At 45.1% G+C, this 18848-nt stretch overlaps 1 protein-coding gene across 1 annotated transcript in view; it reads right to left on the bottom strand.

Moving 5' to 3' along the window:
• BCL2L13 (BCL2 like 13) overlaps nucleotides 1-18848 on the bottom strand; it is a 90861-nt gene that overhangs the window by 64527 nt on the left and 7486 nt on the right. The window contains 1 exon segment of the mRNA XM_063807715.1: nucleotides 9081-9251. Within this exon segment, the coding sequence (XP_063663785.1) occupies nucleotides 9081-9201 (121 nt within the window). The 5' untranslated portion in view covers nucleotides 9202-9251.

Below are 18848 nucleotides of genomic sequence, written 5' to 3'. Positions count from 1 at the left end.
CTCCCATCACAGTCCTAGGAGGGAATGAAAATTCCTGGACCAGGGCCAGGGCCCCCTCCTGCTGTGTGCAGCCTCTGGACTTGGTGCCCTGCATCCCAGCCACTCCAGTCGTGGCTAAAGGGGCCAAGGTACAGCTCGGGAAATGGCTTCAGAGGGTGAAAGTCCTAAGCCTTGGCAGCTTCCACATGGTGTTGGGCCTGCAGGCGCACACAAGTCAAGAACCGAGGTTTGGGAACCTCTGCCTAGATTTCAGAAGATGTATGGAAATGCCTGGATGTCCAGGCAGAGGTGTGCTATAGGGGTGGAGCCCTCATGGAGAACCTCTGCTAGGGCAGTGCAGAAGGGAAATGTGGGGTGGGAACCCACACACAGAGTCCCCACTGAGGCACTGCCTAGTGGAGCTGTGAGAAGAAGGCCACTGTTCGCCAGACCCCAGAATGGTAGATCCACTGACAGCTTGCACTGTGCACCGGGAAGAGCCACAGACACTCAATGCCAGTCTGTGAAAGGAGCCGGGGGGGGTGGCTATATACGCTGCAAAGCCACACAGGTGGAGCTCTCCAAGGCCATGGGAACCCACCTCTTGCATCAGCACAACCTGGATGTGAGACATGGAGTCAAAGGTCATTTTGGAGCTTTAAGATTTGACTGCCAGCTGGGCACGGTGGTTCACACCTGTAATCCCAGCACTTTGGGAGGCCGAGGCAGCTGGATCACCTGAGGTCAGGAGTTCAAGACCAGCCAGCCAAGATGGTGAAACCCCCAACTCTACTAAAAACACAAAAAAATGGCTGGGCGTGGTGGCTCACACCTGTAATCCCAGCACTTCAGGAGGCTGAGACAGGTGGGTCACCTGAGGTCAGGAGTCCAAGACCAGGCTGGCCAACATGGCGAAACCCTGTCTCTACTAAAAATACAAAAATTAGCCAGGCATGGTGGCGCGTGCCTGTAATCCCACCTAGTAAAGGAGCTGAGCCAGGAGGATCACTTGGACCCAGGAGGCGGAGGTTGCAGTGAGCCAAGATCGTGCCACTGCACTCCAGCCTGGGCAACAGAGCGAGACTCCATCTCAAAAAAAAAAAAAATTAGCCAGGCGTGGTGGCAGGCATCTGTAATCCCAGCTACTCAGGAGGCTGAGGCAGGAGAATCGCTTGAACTAGGCAGGTGGAGGTTGCAGTGAGCCAAGATCGCACCACTGCACCACTCCAGCCTGGGCAACAGAGCGAGATTCCATCTCAAAAAAAAAAAAAAAGGAAAAATGTAAAAGATAATAATAAAAGGAAATCATTCAAACACACAATAAGGAAGATGAAGTACAGAACATGTGAATATGAAATGTTCCAAATTAAAATTGAATGAAAAGTAAAAATCACAATTGATTACAACTACATAAAACTGTATATACTGATAAAGATTAGAAAACAATAAAAGAAAAACAGTTCCTCTGGGAGTTTGATGAGATTATAAATATTTGGTATCGCATGATGTTTTATGACCTTTTAGTCATTTTGATATAATTTTGTTTAGATAGCCACCTATGTCAGGGCATTAAAATATGATTCAATTTTCAAAAGTAGGACACACCAACTAGTTACATTTAATTATTTACACTAGCTTTCTTAGGACACCATCTGTAATCCATACTACTGAATTCCATCATTTCTGAATTCTTACTACTACTCACTCTTAAGCTAGAATGGCAGCAGACAAATAATAGATACCTCCATTGCTGTGGTAGAAATTTATGGATAAGAATATGTAAGAAGGACAGATGCAATACCTCACGCCTGTAATCCCAGCACTTTGAAAGGCCAAGGCAGGAAGATCACTTGAGCCCACAAGTTTGAGACCAGCCTGGGCAACACTGCAAGACCCTGTCTTTACAAAAAATTTAAAAATTAGCTGGGCATGGTGGTGCGCACCTGTGGTCCAGCTACTCAGGAAGCTGAGGTGGGAGAATTGCTTGAGCCCAACAGGTAGAGGCTGTAGGGAGCTGTGTTCTCAACACTGCACACCAGCCTGGACAAGAGAGAGACTCTGTGTCAAAAAACAAAAACAAATGAAAAGAATATTTAACAAGGTGATGTTACATTTTATTTATTTTTATTTTTATTTTTTTTGACAGTCTCGCTCTGTCGCCTAGGAGTACAGTGGCATGATCTCAGTTCACTGCAGCCTCGGCAGACTGGGCTCAAGTAATCCTTCCACCTCAGCCTCCTGAGTAGCTGGGATTATGGGCGCGCACCACCATACCCAGCTAATTTATTTTTATTTTTTGTAGAGGCGGGGTTTCGCCATGTAGGCTGGTCTCGAATTCCTGGGCTCAAGTGATTGGCCCACCTCGGCCTCCTAAAGTGTTGGGATTACAGGTGTGAGCCATGACACCCAGCCTGACGTTATATTTTAATGAAGAAGACTAATTCAGGTTTCAGTAAATTTTTTGTTTGTTTTTTGAGATGGAGTCTCACTCTGTCGCCTAGGCTGGAGTGCAGTGGCACGATCTCAGCTCACTGCAACCTCTGCCTCCCGGGTTCACGCCATTCTCCTGCCTCAGCCTCTCAAGTAGCTGGGACTACAGGCACCCGCCACCATGCCTGGCTAATTTTTGTTTTTTTCAGTAGAGACGAGGTTTCACTGTGTTAGCCAGGATGGTCTCGATCTCCTGACCTTGTGATCCGCCCACCTTGGCCTCCCAAAGTGCTGGGATTACAGGCGTGAGCCACCACGCCCAGCCCCTCAGTAACTGTTTTAAGCATGATTTAGGAAGCAAATTATTTGTTTAAAGGAAATATACAACTTCACAATACAAAGAATTGTGCTAAAAACTCTATCAGAAATATAAATTCATTGTGTAAATCTAATATCCCTGAAATAATGTCAATTAAAGTAACAATCATACCGTAAATTTTTAAATAATTATGCAATTTTTTTTTTTTTTTTTTGAGATGGAGTTTCACTCTTGTTGCCCAGGCTGGAGTGCAATGGTGCGATTTTGGCTCACCACAACCTCCACCTCCCAGGTTCAAGAGATTCTCCTGCCTCAGCCTCCCCAGTAGCTGGGATTACAGGTGTGCGCCACCACACCCACCTAATTTTGTATTTTTAGTAGAGACAGGGTTTCTCCATGTGGGTCAAACTGGTCTCTAACTCCCGACCTCAGGTGGTCCGGCTGCCTTGGCCTCCCAAAGTGCTGGGATCACAGGTGTGAGCCACCACACCCGGCACATAATTATGCAATTCTAATCATGTCATAGTAAGTGTGAAATCTCTAAGGACAGATGGATTTCTATTTATTTACGTGTACACAGTACATTTTTACTTGTACTAATGGCAATCATTTAAAATAGCAAGCTCTCAAAAAGCATTAAAAGCAGTTGCTTCTGAGGGGAAAAGTTCAGCCCTTTGACTGTCAGCCACTTCAAGAACCTCTGGGACAGAGGTTCAACCTTTATCCTTCACCTAGAGAAATTTTATTATAAAAAGAAAAGTTTACAACACTAGCTTAAAGTTTTTTAAAAAGTACCACTTAAAAAATGAAATGTTGGCCAGGCACGGTGGCTCACACCTGTAATCCCAGCACTTTGGGAGGCTGAGGCAGGTGGAACACGAGGTTAGGAGTTCGAGACCAGCCTGGCCAAGACAGTGAAACCCTGTCTCTACTAAAAATACAAAAATTAGCCAGGCGCAGTGGCGGGCGCCTGTAATCCCAGCTACTTGGGAGGCTGAGGCAGGAGAATTGCTTGAACCCGGGAGGCAGAGGTTGCAGTGAGCTGAGAATGTGCCACTGCACTCTAACCTGGGTGACAAAACGAAATGTCCAGCATTATCTCCAGAGAAGTTAAGAAAAAAGAAATGGAGCCGGGTGCAGAAGCTCATGCCTGTAATCTTAGCACTTGGGAGGCCAAAGCAGGCAGATTGCCTGAGCTCAGGAGTTCAAGACCAGCCTGGGCAACATGGTGAAGCCCCGTCTCTACTAAAAAAATACAAAAAAAATATTAGCTGGGCGTGGTGGCGTGCGTCTGTAGTCCCAGCTACTTGGGAGGCTGAGGCAGGAGAATTGCTTGAACCCAGCAGGTGGAGGTTGCAATGAGCCAAGATCATGCCACTGCACTCCCACCTGACGAGAGCGAGACTGTCTCAAAGAAAAGCAAACAAATAAAGAAATGGAATAATAAAAAACATTACAAAAGTTGAAATAGTTGAATTAAATAAATGAGGTGTAGACTGGGTGTGGTGGCTCACACCTGTAATCCCAACACTTTGGGAGGCCAAGGTGAGCGGATCACTTGAGGTCCGGAGTTCAAGACCAGCCTGGCCAATGTGGCAAATCCTGATCTCTACGAAAAATAAAAAAATTAGCCAGGTATGGTGGCGCGGGCCTGTTCGAGTACTTCCAGCTCCTCGGAGGCTGAGGCAGGAGAATCGACTGAGCCCAGAAGGTAAAGGGTGCAGTGGGCCAAGATCATATCACTACACTCCAGCCTGGGCAGAAGAGCAAGGCTCTGCCTCAATCAATCAATCAATCAATCAGTAAGTGTAGAAATAAACCAATCTGATCAATTTATAAAAATACATTCCAAAACTAAGTTCCTCAACTGGTACAATGGATTGTCTTTAGTCAGTTTATCAAAAAATCAATTCTTGTTTCTTCGAACATTCTTGAAAATGCATAACTGCACATTTCTTTGGGGAAAAAAATCCGGAAATAAACCACTGTTAAAAAAACAGTATTTTCCATCCCACAACTAGTGGATCTTCACTTAACAGTTCCTTTAAAATGTTTATATATAGGCCAGGCGCCATGGCTCGTGCCTGTAATCCCAGCACTTTGGGAGGCCAAGGTGGCGTGGATCACCTGAGAACAAGAGTTCGAGACCAGCCTGGCCAACATGGTGAAAACCCATCTCCACTAAAAGTACAAAAATGAGCTCGGCGCAGTGGCGCGTGCCTGTAGTCCCAGCTACTCAGGAGGCTGAGACTCGAGAAACGCTTGAACCCAGGAGGTGGAGGATGCAGTGAGCCAAAATGGGACCACTACACTCCAGCCTGGGTGACATAGCAAGATTCTTGTCTCAAAAATAAATAAATAAAAATAAGAATAAATAAATTAAATGTTTGTATAAATGAAGATATCTAAGGGATTTTAATTTTCATATAAAGCTGTAGTGGAGTATCATTATTATCATGCTCACCTCTTCTCAGAACTAGACTGGAAATCCACTTTGTTGTTGCTTGTCATCATTTCAGGTTTGTTTCTTGTTTTTTTGTTTTGTTTTGTTTTGTTTTTTGACGGAGTCTCACTCTGTCGCCCAGGCTGGAGTGCAGTGGCATGATCTCGGTTCACTGCAAGCTCCACCTCCTGAGTTCACGCCATTCTCCTGCCTCAGCCTCCTGAGTAGCTGGGACTACAGGCGCCCACCACCACACCCAGCTAATATTTTGTATTTTTAGCAGAGATGGGGTTTCACCATGTTAGCCAGGATGGTCTCGATCTCCTGACCTCGTGATCCACCAGCCTCAGCCTCCCGAAATGCTGGGATTACAGACATGAGCCACCCAACCCAGCCAGTTTGTTTGTTTTTTGAGACGAAGTCTCGCTCTGTCACCCAGGCTGAAGTGCAATGGCACAATCTCGGCTCACTGCAACCTCTGCTTCCCAGGTTCAAGCAATTCTGCCACCTCAGCCTCCAGAGTAGCTGGGACTACAGGCATCCGCCAACATACCTAGCTAATTTTTGTATTTTTAGTAGAACCAGGGTTTCACCATATTGGTCAGGCTGATCTTGAACTCCTGACCTCATGATCCACCCACCTCGGCCTTCCAAAGTGCTGGGATTACAGGCGTGAGCCACCGCGCCTGGCCTTTTTTTTTTTTTTTTTTTTTTTTTTTTTATAGATGGAGTCTTGCTCTGTCGTCCAGGCTGGAGTGCAGCGGGGCGATCCCAGCTCACTGCAACCTCCGCCTCCTGGGTTCAAGCAATTCTCTGCCTCAGCCTCCCAAGTAGCTGGGATTACAGGCGCCTGCCACCATGCCCAACTAATTTTTTTGTATTTTTAGTAGAGATGGGGTTTCACCATCTTGGCCAGGCTGGTCTTGAACTTCTGACCTTGTGAGTGAACTGCCTCAGCCTCCCAAAGTGCTGGGATTACAGGCGTGAGCCACCGCGCCCAGCCCAATTAATGTTTTTTATACAAGCATTATAGTTATCTTTATTATAAATTAAGAATAGAAAATCTTTTTTTTTTTTTTTTGGTGACGGAGTCTTGCTCTGTTGCCCAGAGCTGGAGTGCAATGGTGGAATCTCTGCTCACTGCAACCTCCGCCTCCCGGGTTCAAGCAATGCTCCTGCCTCAGTCTCCCAAGTAGCTGGGATTACAGGCGTGCACCACCATGCCCGGCTAATTTTTGTATTTTTTAGCAGAGACAGGGTTTCATCATGTTGGCCAGAATGGTCTCCAACTCCTGACCTCAGGCGATCCGCCCGCCTCGGCTTCCCAAAGTGCTGGGATTACAGGCGTGAGGCACCCCGCCCAGCCAGGAATATTAAATCTTAAAGCTAAGAAAAACCTCTGGTAATTATAGACCTCTAAGAAAACCACCATTACCAATACAAATATGAAATACACTAAAGGCTTTTGTTAATGTCTATGTGTATATAATACATACATACATATTCATGTATTCTTTCACATTTGCCAGTTGTTGAAAATTAAAAAACAGAATATACACAGATAAAAAATGAATTAAAATTTGCTATCTGGTGAAAAGTTTATTTAGCAGCTTAAAGAGAGATGAAGAAAGGATGAATTGGACGATAAAGAAATGTCGGCTGGGCGTGGTGGCTCATGCCCGTAATCCCAGCACTTTGGGAGGCTGAGGAGGGCGGATCACGAGGTCAGGAGATCGAGACCATCCTGGCCAACATGGTGAAACCCTGTCTCTACTAAAATTTCAAAAATTAGCCGGGCTGGTGGTATGTGCCTGTAATCCCAGCTACTCGGGAGGCTGAGGCAGGAGAATTGCTTGAACCCGGCAGTCGGAGGTTGCAGTGAGCCAAGATCGCCATTGCACTCCAGCCTGGCGACAGAACAAGACTCACCTCAAAAAAAAAAAAAAGAAATGTCAACCAGGTGTGGTGGCTCACGCCTGTAATCCTAGCACTTTGGGAGGCCGAGGCAGGCGGATCATGAGGTCAGATGATCAAGACCATCCTGGCTAACAGAGTGAAACCCCATCTCTACTAAAAATACAAAAAAAAAAGTTAGCCAGGCATGGTGGCACGCGCCTGTAGTCCCAGCTACTCGGAAGGCTGAGACAGAAGAATCGCTTGAACCCAGGAGGCGGAGGTTGCAGTAGCTGAGATCGTGCCACTGCACTCTAGCCTGGACAGAGCGAGACTCCGTCTCAAAAAAAAAAAAGAAAAAAAGAAATGTCACAGAGGGCTTCACAGACAGATAAATGGAGATAAACTAGGAAAATGATAGTGAGATATGGAGGAACAGACAGGATCATGTACGTCTTCTATAAACAGCATAATGTGCAATTGATTGTAGCACAAAGTAAAGTAGAGAAGATGAGGAGAGTATTCAAAGATAAAATATTAAATAATTTTTCCAGAGTAAACAAATGAATTATTAAATTCAGGAAGCCAAACAATCCCCATTGTGGATGTGTAAAACATAAATTTTATTTGTTTTGGATGTGCAAAACACTTATTTTGGCTGCTTTTTAGAATTTCTCTGGCTTGGTGGCTGTTTCACTAAGATGTGTTTAAGTTTGAAACACCACCAAAGACGGAGAATCTCTAAAAAGCAGCCAAGCCGGCCTGGGGCTCACGCCTGTAATCCCAGCACTTTGAGAGGCCAAGGCGGGCAGAATGCCTGAGCTCAGGAGTTTGAGATCAGCCTGGGAAATAGGGTGAAACCCTGTCTCTACTAAAATACAAAAAACTAGCCGGGCGTGGCAGCGTGCGCCTATAGTCCCAGCTCCTTGAGAGGCTGAGGCAGGAGAATTGCTTGAACCCAGGAGGCAGAGGTTACAGTGAGCCAAAATCATGCCATTACACTCCAGCCTGGGCAACAGAGTGAGACTCCATCTCAAAAAAATAAGGCAGCCAAAATAAACTGTATCATTATGATGGAACACTTAGTAGAATGACAACAGACTGCTCAACAATTGTAAGTGAAAGTATAACACAATAGACTAATATTTGTGAAGTATCGAAAAAATGTAACTGCCAATAGAGGGCTGCAGGTGCTTTGGAAATATCTTTCAAATAGAATAAAATGAGTTGGGCGCAGTGGCTCACACCCATAATCCCAGCACTTTGGGAGGCCGAGGCGGGCGATCACCTGAGGTCCAGAGTTTGAGACCAGCCTGGCCAACACGGCAAAACCTCATCTCTACTAAAAATACAAAAATTAGCCGGGCATGGTGGTGTGCACCTGTAATCCTAGCTACTCGGGAGGCTGAGGCAGAATCGCTTGAACCGGAAAGGTGGAGGTTGCAGTGAGCCAAGATCATGCCACTGCACTCCAGCCTTAGAGAGAGAGTAAGACTCTGTCTCAAAAAAAAAAAAAAAAAAAAAAAAAACAACTTTTGTTTTTTGCTTCTGGAAATGGAAAGAATGGCATAACGGGTTATTCTTTTTTGTGTATTTTTGGTTTTTTTTTGAGATGCAGTCTCACTCTATTGCCCAAGCTGGAGCGCAGTGGTGCGATCTCAGCTCACTGCAACCTCTGCCTCTCGGGTTCAAGCGATTCTCCTGCCTCAGCCTCCTGAGTAGCTGGACTATAGGCGCATGCCACCATGCCCAAATAATTTTTGTATTATTAGTAGAGGCAGGGTTTCACCATGTTGGCCAGGCTAGTCTCGAACTCCTGACTTCGTGATCTGCTCACATCAGCCTCCCAAAGTGCTGGCATAACAGGTGTGAGCCACCGCGCCCAGCCCTAACAGGTTATTCTTACAGGCTTATTAGTACTATTTGATAACCACACATATAAATTAGATACATATACTTTTATATATAAAGTCCTTATTATAATTTACTATAACCACCATAAGCCAAAGATAATACCTTGGGGTGAGGAAAGATGTTGCTCTTGCAGCTTCTCTTGAGAGAGGAGTCCCAAGTAGCTGAGAACAACATACTTTGTTTCATAGTGAAATCCCAGAGGCACAGTAGAAGAGGACGCCATTGAATTGGCTGGTGAGGCTCCAAAAAGGTCTACTTATGGATGTGTAAAACCTAAGAACAAAAAAGTAATTTTTTCAGTTTAAAGTTTATTACATGCCACTTTAACAGTTGTTTCACACCAAAATGTCTTGTGCAACTCTTTTGAGGTAGAGTCTCGCTCTTGTCGCTCAGGCAGGAGTGCAGTGGCACAATCTCAGCTCACCACAACCTCTGCCTCCTGGGTTCAAGCCACTGCACTCCAGCCTGGCGACAGAGCAAGACTCCCTCTCAAAGAAAAAAAAAAAAAAAGTACTGCACATACAATTACATGCAGTACATAATACTTGATAATACTAGATGACTTACTGGTTTATGTATTTACTACACTTTTTATTGTTAGAGTATACTCCTGCTTATTTAAAAAAAAAAAAAAGTGAACTGTAAAGCCTCAGGGCAGGTGGTCCTCCAGGAGGGATTCCAGAAGGCATTGTTACTGGAAATGTCAACTCCATGGGTGTTACTGCCTCTGAAGACTGTCCAGTGGGACAAGATGTGGAGGTGGAAGACAGTGATATTAATAATCCTGACTCTGTGTAGGCCTGGGCTAATGAGTCTGTTTGTGTCTTAGTTTTTAGGAAAACAGTTTAAAAGGAAAAGGAAAAAAAAAGAAAATTTAAAAACAGAAAAAAGCTTATAAAATAAGGAAACAGGCAATGCATGGTGGCTCACGCATGTAATCCCAGAACTTTAGAAGGCCGAGGTGGGAGGACTGCTTGAGTCCAGGAGTTCAAGACCAGCCTGGGCAAATATAGCAAGACTCCATCTCTACAAAAAAATTTAAAACATTAGCTGGGCGTGGTAGGGCCTGCCTATGGTCCCAGTTACTCAGGAAGCTGAGGCGGGAGGATTGCTTGAGCCCAGGAGGTCAAGACTGCAGTGAGTTATAATTGCACCACTGCACACCAGCCTGGGAAACAGTGCAAGACCCTGTCTTAAAAAAAGAGAAGACAGGCCAGGCGCGGTGGCTCACACCTGTAATCCTAGCACTTTGGGAGGCCGAGGCGGGCAGATCACGAGGTCAGGAGATCGAGACCATCCTAGCTAACAGAGTGAAACCCCGTCTCTACTAAAAATACAAAAAAAATTAGCCGGGCGTGATGGCGGGCACCTGTAGTCCCAGCTACTCGGGAGGCTGAGGCAGGAGAATGGCATAAACCCGGGAGGCGGAGTTTGCAGTGAGCCGAGATCACGCCACTGCACTCCAGCCTGGGCGACAGAGCGAGACTCCACCTCAAAAAAAAACAGAAGAAAAAAAGAGAGAGAAGACAAAAAGCTAGGTGTGCTGGCTCATACCTGTAATCCCAGCACTTTGGGAGGCGGAGGCAGAGGCAGGTTGATTGCTTGAAACCGGCCTGACAACATGGTAACATGGTAAAACCTTGTCTCTAAATAAATGTTAAAAATTAGCCAGGCATCTGGTGCACACCTATAATGCCAGCTACTCAGAAGCTGAGATGGGATAACTGCTTGAGCCCAGGAGGTAGAGGCTGCAGTGAGCCATGATCACGCCACTGCACTCCAGCCTGGGTGACAGAGCAAGATCCTGTCTCAGTAACAAAAACAAAAAGAAATAGAAGATAAAGTTTTCTGATAATTTTTTTGTGTTCATTCAACACACATTTATTAAGCTGCAAGGTACTCTATAGGCATTAGACATGAAGACAAACATGATAAATCACCAGACCTCAGGAGTTTTCATAGGAAACCAAAAATACATATAACAAAAATACAGACTGGAAAAAGAGGCAATGTCAGCAAAATTTAAGATCTGTGATAAGCAAACTAAGATAAATATCCTAGAATGATAAACAATTTTTAAAAATAGAAGCAGAATTTCAAATATACAAAATAAAATGGCTATAGATATAAGTGGTTGGCACAGTGGCTCATGCTTATAATTCCAACACTTTGGAAGGACAAGGGAGGAGGATCACTTGACACCAGGAATTCAAGACCAGACTGGACAACACAGTGAGACCCTGTCTCTACAAAAAATGAAATTAGCCCTGGGTGTGGTGGCATGCGCCTGTAGTCCTAGTTACTTGGGAGGCTGATAAGGCAGGAGGATCACTTGAGCCCAGGAGCTTGAGGTTACAGGGAGCTATGATCACATACCAATGCACTGCAGCCTGGGTGACAAAGCAAGACCCTGTCTCAAAAAAAAAAAAAAAAAAAAAAAAATCATACTGGAGGTGGTAAGGAAGACAGACTGAAGAGTAGACGCAAGGAGACAAGTTAGGAGAATATGGAAAAACCTCAGCAAGAGATGTAAGAAGGCATGAACTAGCATAGGAACAGAACACTGAAAAGGGAAGGATGGATAGGAAAAAGGTTAGGAATTCGAAGATCTATTGGTTAACTCAATGAGAGAGTGACCCAGGAAGCTGTAAGGTAAGTGGTATTACTCCTATTTCTCAAATCAGATAATATAGGAAGAGTCGGTTTTGGGAAGGATAAGGAAATCACTTTAGGGTATACAGTCCCCGACTTAACGACAGTTTGGCTTACAATTTTTTCACTTTATGACGGCAGTGCAAACGGGATATGCATTCAGTAGAAACTGAACTTCAAGTATCCATACAACCACTCTGTTTTTTCTCTTTTTTTTTGAGACTGAGTCTCACTCTGTCCCCCAGGCTGGAGTGCAGTGGCGCGATCTCAGCTCACTGCAAGCTCCACCTCCCGGGTTCACGCCATTCTCCTGCCTCAGCCTCCGGAGTAGCTGGGACTACAGGTGCCCACCACCACGCCCGGCTAATTTTTTATATTTTTTAGTAGAGACAGGGTTTCACTGTGTTAGCCAGGATGGTCTCGATCTCCTGACCTCGTGATTCACCCACCTCGGCCTCCCTAAGTGCTGGGATTACAGGCTTGAGCCACCGCGCCTGGCCTCACTCTGTTTTTTCACTTTCAATATGGTATTCAAGAAATCTGATGGCCGGGCACGATGGCTCATGTCTGTAACTCCACACTTTGGGAGGCTGAGGCGGGTGGATTAACTGAGGCCAGGAGTTCAAGATCAGCCTGGCCAACATGGCAAAACCCCATCTCTACTAAAAATACAAAAATTAGCCAGTCATGGTGGCATGCACCTGTAGTCCCAGCTACTTGGGAGGCCGAGACAGGAAAACTGCTTGAACCCAGGAGGAAGAGGTTGAAATGAGCCGAGATCACACCACTGCACTCCAGCTTGGGCAACAAGAACAAGACTCTGTCTCAAAAAAAAGAAATTTGATAAGATAGTCAACACTTTACATAAAATAGTTGTTATATTTCATGATTTTACACAACTGCAGGCTAATGTGTTTTAAGCACACTTAAATGTGCTTAATGTGTGGCTGGGAACAGTGGTTCACATCTGTAATCCTAGCACTTTGGGAGGTCAAGGCAGAGGGATCACTTGAGCTTAGGAGTTTGAGACAAGCCTGGGCAACATGGCGAAATCCCATTTCTACAAAAAATTTTAAAAAAATTTTTTGCTTAATGTGTTTTAAGCATAGGCTAAGCTATGTTTGGTAAGTGTATTAAATGCATTTTCAACGTATGATATTTTCCACCTATGTTGAGTTTCTCAGAATGTAACCCCACCGTAAGTTGAGGAGCATCTGCACTGAATTTTCAAGTACCTACAGGTCATCCAGGTAGTGATACAGAACAAGCAGTTGGATATAAAGGTCTTTAAGAAGTCAGGGGTGGTGGCTCACACCTGTAATCCCAGCATTTTGGGAGGCCAAGGCAGGTGGATCACGCAATCAGGAGATCCAGACCATCCTGGCTAGCACAGTGAAGCCCTGTCTCTACTAAAAATAGAAAAAATTAGCCGGGCGTGGTGGCAGGCGCCTGTAGTCCCAGCTGCTCAGGAGGCTGAGGCAGGAGAATCACTTGAACCCGGGAGGCGGAGCTTGCAGTGAGCCGAGATCGCGCCACTGCACTCCAGCCTGGGCGACAGAGCAAGACTCCGTCTCAAAAAAAAAGTCTTTAAGAAAGGTCTAGGCTGGACACAGTGGCTCACGCCTGTAATCCCAGCACTTTGGGGAGCCTGAGGCAGGGAGATCATATGAGGTCAGGAGTTCGAGACCAGCCTGGCCAACATGGTGAAACCCCGTCTCTACTAAAAATACAAAAATTAGCCGGGCACAGTGGCAGGCACCTGTAATCCCAGCTACTCGGGAGGCTGAGGCAGGAGAATCAATTGAACCTGGGAGGCGGAGCTTGCAGTAAGCTGAGATCGGTCATTGCACTCCAGCCTGGGCAACAGAGTAAGACTCCGACTCAAATAAATAAATAAATAAATAAATAAATAAATAAATAAATAAAGAGGTCTAGGCTGGAGATACAAAATTCTAAGTATTCTGTATAAGTCAATCAAATTACCTAAGAAGACTGAATGGCCCAGCGCCATGGCTCACGCCTATAATCCTAGCACTTTGGGAGGCCAAGGCGGGTAGATCACGAGGTCAGGAGTTCAAGACCATCCTGGCCAACATGGTGAAACCCTGTCTCTACTTTTTAGTAGCTGGGCATGGTAGCGCATGCCTGTAATCCCAGCTACTCGGAAGACTGAGGCAGGAGAATTGCTTGAACCGGGACCCGGGAGGCAGAGGTTGCAGTGAGCCGAGATCGCGCCACTGCACTCCAGCCTGAGTTACAGAGCAAGACTCTGTCTCAAAAAAAAAAAAAAAAAGAAGAGTGAATGGATGACAGGGTGTGGTGGCTCACACCTGTAATCCCAACACTTTGGGAAGCAGAGAGGCAAGAGGACTGCTTGAGGCCAGGGGTTCAAGATAGCCTGAAAGAAAATAAAATTAACTGGGCATGGTGGCACATGCCTGTAGTCCCAGTTACTTGGGAGGCCGAGATGGGAGGATAGCTTGAGCCCAGGAAGTTGAGGCTGCAGTGAGCCTGGACTGCACCACTGCACTCCAGCCTGGGTGACAGAGCAAGATCCTATCTTTTAAAAAAAACCAATGTGAATGAACAGTGATTTTCAATGGGAGGGGTGTGTCAAAATGTCAGAGGGACTATAGTTTGTAAAAGAATATTCAATATACTTTCAGACTTGGAAAAGGAAAATCACCTATTATTTTCAGACTACAGACTATAGAAGGTAAGGCTCAGTAAATTTTCAGTCTTCTTTGCAGCAGTGATTCTCAGTGCTGGGACAAGAAGGAAAAATAACGTGCCTCCCACCGCCAATGCCACCAGAATAGGAGCCACAGAAATTTTTATTTACCTTATTTTAATAAAGGAGACATAGGCTACAAAACATGTTCAAAAATACTGGTATAATCTTAAAAAGAACACATTAGAATCCACTAACATTTAAGGGGTAGTCAAAAGATGAGAAGCTGGAAGAGGAACCCTTTCAGTCCAGATTGAAACAGAAAGGTAGAAAGAAAACCAGGAAGGACTGTAATCACAGAAGTCAGGGAGGCACTTCAATAAGAAGGCAGTGAACAACTGTGTCAAACGTAGTAACATGTCAAGAAGAATGAAAATAAGAAGAGTCAGCCGGGCGCAGTGGCTCATGCCTGTAATCCCAGCACTTTGGGAGGCTGAGACGGGCAGATCACCTGAGGTCAGGGGTTCGAGACCAGCCTGGCCAACATGGTGAAACCCCATCTCTTCAAAAATATGAAAATGAGCTGGGCATGATGGCAGGCGCCTGTAATCCCAGCTACTCAGGAGGCTGAGGCAGGAGAATCGCTCAGAGCAGGGAGGCGGAGGCTGCAGTGGGCCAAGATTACGCATTGCACTCCAACTTGGATGACAGAGCAAAGCTCCATCTCAAAAAAAAAAAAAAAAAAGAAAAGAAAAAAAAGAGGGGAGAATAGATAAAATTAATAACAATCTAAGCTTTTGGAAGTCTCTTCAGCGGCCACGCACAGTGGCTCACGCCTGTAATCCCAGCACTTTGGGAGGCCGAGGCGGGTGCATCACCTAAGGTCAGGAGTTTAAGACCAGCCTGGCCAACATGGTGAAACCCGGTCTCTACTAAAAATACAAAAATTAGCCAGACATGGTGGCAGGTGCCTGTAATCCCAGCTACTCAGGAGGCTGAGGCAGGAGAATCACTTGAACCCGGGAGGCAGAGGTTGCAGTGAGCCAAGATCGTGCCACTGCCCTACAGCCTGGGCGACAGAGCAAGACTTCGTCTCAAAAAAAAAGTCTCTTCAGCAACAACCCTCTTTTGCTAGAAAATAAAAAAGTCTCAGTATTTCTTTGGTAGCAGGAAGAAGTATTTATATTTTGAATAAATGCTTTAAATTAAAAAATTGGCCCGGCGTGATGGCTCACACCTGTAATCCCAGCACTTTGGGAGGCCGAGGCAGGCGGATCACCTGAGGTCAGGAGTTCCAGACCAGCCTGGGCAACCTGGTGAAACCCCATCCCTACTAAAATACAAAAATTAGCCAGGCATGGTGGCGTGCGCCTATAATACCAGCCACTCCGGAGGCTGAGGCAAGAGAATTGCTTGAGCCTGGGAGGCAGAAGTTACAGTGAGCCGAAATCATACCACTGCACTCCAGCCTGCGTGACAGAGCTAGACTCCGTCTCCCAAAAAAAAAAAAATTGAGCCGGGCACAAGTTCATGCCCATAATCCCAACAATGTAGGAGGCTGAGGCAGGAAGCAAGCTTGACCCCAGGAGATTGAGGCTGCAGTGAGCCTGTGATAATACCACTGCACTCCAGCCTGAGCGACAGGGTAACACCCTGTCTCTAATTAAAAGAAAAAAAATTGATATTCTCTAATTTGTTGTATTCAAATTTGTTGTATTTATCAAGAATCCACATCACTGAAGTCGTTTGCCAACCCAAAAGCCAGAGACAAACTACAAATCACTAAGTTTCCAAATTTGATTTTTAGCCTAATGTTCCTCAAATTTTCTTATAAAACCTGATTGTGTAATTATAGATGCAATCTTAATCATGAATTTCATCATCTTCCACCTTTAACTCTAGTATATATGCTAAAGCCCATATATCTATATATTTGGTGAAAGATTATATTTATTCATTTAAATCTAGTATACAGTTTTCAGACTTTAAATGCATATTTGTTATTCTGGTTATAAACATACCAGACCTACAGTATAAAACAGCCATCCAACTTTTTTTTTTCTTAATTTTTAAATTTTTTGTAGCGATGGAGTCTCACTATGTTGCCCCAGCTGGTGTCAAACTCCAGGCCCCAAGTGATCCTCCAACCTTAGCGTCCCAAATTGCTGGGATTACAAGCGTGAGCCACCGTATCTGGCCCCAACTTCTAATTTAGCTTGAGCTTCCAGTTGTGTAGCAATGCAGCAGCTCCTTCAGGACTATGGTTAAATGGGGAAAAGTCAGATCCCAAGAACACTATTATATAACTAGCACATTTATATTAAATTATAGGACAAAGGTATTGATAACAGGCCAAGTGTAAACTCCACAGCACTACTACAGGGTTATGTCTCTAAGCACAAAATGGGAGAGGACACCCACTTCCTTTGCAGCATTCTGCAGTGTCTAATAAGTATATTGCACAATGAACTTTTGCATTTCTTTTTTTTTTTTTTGAGACAGAGTCTCTGTCGCCAGGAGTGCAGTGGCATGACCTCGGCTCACTGCAACCTTCGCCTCCTGGGTTCAAGCGATTCTCCTACCTCAGCCTCCCAAGTAGCTCGGACTACAGGGGTGTGCCACCAAGCCCGGATAATTTTTTGTATTTTTTAGTAGAGACGGGGGTTTCACCGTGTTAGCCAGGATGGTCTCGATCTCCTGATCTCCCGATCCGCCCACCTTGGCCTCCCAAAGTGCTAGGATTACAGGCGTGAGCCACCGCGCCCAGAGGGACTTTGGCATTTCTAATAAACATCATATATAAATTACATCTTCGTGACATCTGTTTCTAAAGCATTTTTCTATGTGTTGTCACAGTAATCCTCTATACTTGAATGAAAATTTTATAGATGGAGAAACAAGAACAATTTATTTGCCTAAAATCATACAGCTAGGTAACAGCACAACCACTTAATTGGGTACACCGTCTTCACTTCCTCTTAGACCTTAACTGTATTTATTCAACACATATTTACTATATGCCAGGTAATGTACTAGGTGAGAGGAATGCAGAGGTGAAAACACTAACACTAGTAATACGGAAGGATACGGTAGCAAAACAAGGTGGTTTTTGTAGTATCACAGATCCAGAGTACTGAAAGAAGCAAATTTGTCAGTTTTGAGAATGGACAGGGGGAAAAAAAAGCTAGATTGGATGAAAGGTAATTATGACGCGGGACCATCACCTAAAGCTTTTGTAGTAGCACTTTGGGAGGCCAAGGCAGGCGGATCACGAGGTCAGGAGTTCGAGACCAGTCTGGTCAACACAGTGAAACCCCGTCTCCACTAAAAATACAAAAATTAGGCCAGGTGCGGTGGCTCATGCCTGTAACCCCAGAACTTTGGGAGGCCAAGGCGAGCGGATCACAAGGTCAGGAGATTGAAACCAGCCTGGCTAACACGGTGAAACCCCGTCTCTACTAAAAATACAAAAAAATTAGCCAGGCGTGGTGGCAGGCGCCTGTAGTCCCAGCTACTTGGGAGGCTGAGGCAGGAGAATGGTGTAAACCTGGGAGGCGGAGCTTGCAGTTAGCCAAGATTGTGCCACTGCATTCCAGCCTGGGTGACAGAGCGAGACTCCATCCCAAAAAGAAAAAAAAAATATATATATATATATATAAAATATGTAGTTTATACACACACACACACACACACACACACACACACACACACACACAAATTAGCTGGGCGTGGTGGCAGGCACCTGTAATCCCATCTACTCTGGAGGCTGAGGCAGGAGAATCACTTGAACCTGGGAGGCAGAGGCTGCAGTGAGCTGAGATCGCACAACTGCACTCCAGCCTAGGCGACAGAGCTAGACTCTATCTCAAAAAAAAAAAAAAAAAAGACAGATATTTCAAGATTCTTTTCAAATGATGAGAGGGACATACAGTTACCTTTACTCATTGAATTTTATCTAATAGGACCTCTTAAAATTCAAGTTAGTACAAGTGTTCTTGGTATCAAGAAGTGAGTAAATACATAGATGATCTTAACTATAAAAATTGCTATCTTGGCCAGGCGCAGTGGCTCATGCCTGTAATCCCAGCACTTTGGGAGGGTGAGGTGGGCGGATCACCTGAGGTCAGGAGTTTGAGACCAGCTTGACCAATATGATGAAACCCCGTCACTACTAAAAATACAAAAATTAGCCTGGCGTGGGGGCATGCACACCTGTAATCCCAGCTACTCAGGAGGCTGAGACAGGTGAATCGCCTGAACCCAGGAGGTGGAGGTTGCAGTGAGCCGAGATCGTGCCATTGCACTCCAGCCTGGGCAACAAGAGCGAGAAACTCTGTCTCAAACAAACAAACAAACAAAAAACCTGCTATAATTTGTATGATTCAAACTATTAAACATAATACGTAACCCATCTGTTTCTTTCTGTGCCTTACTCTTTTTACTTTGTTCCTCTATTAAGTTTCAAGTAGAGTTGTCCCTTGGTACCCATGTGGGATTGGTTCCAGGATACCTGTGGATACCAAAATCCTCAGATGCTCAAGTTCCTT

The sequence above is a fragment of the Pan troglodytes genome, chromosome 23, assembly GCF_028858775.2.
Source record: "Pan troglodytes isolate AG18354 chromosome 23, NHGRI_mPanTro3-v2.0_pri, whole genome shotgun sequence".
Classification (NCBI taxonomy): domain Eukaryota; kingdom Metazoa; phylum Chordata; class Mammalia; order Primates; family Hominidae; genus Pan; species Pan troglodytes.
Note: the sequence above shows the minus strand (reverse complement) of the source record. Positions and strands in the feature narration are given on the sequence as shown.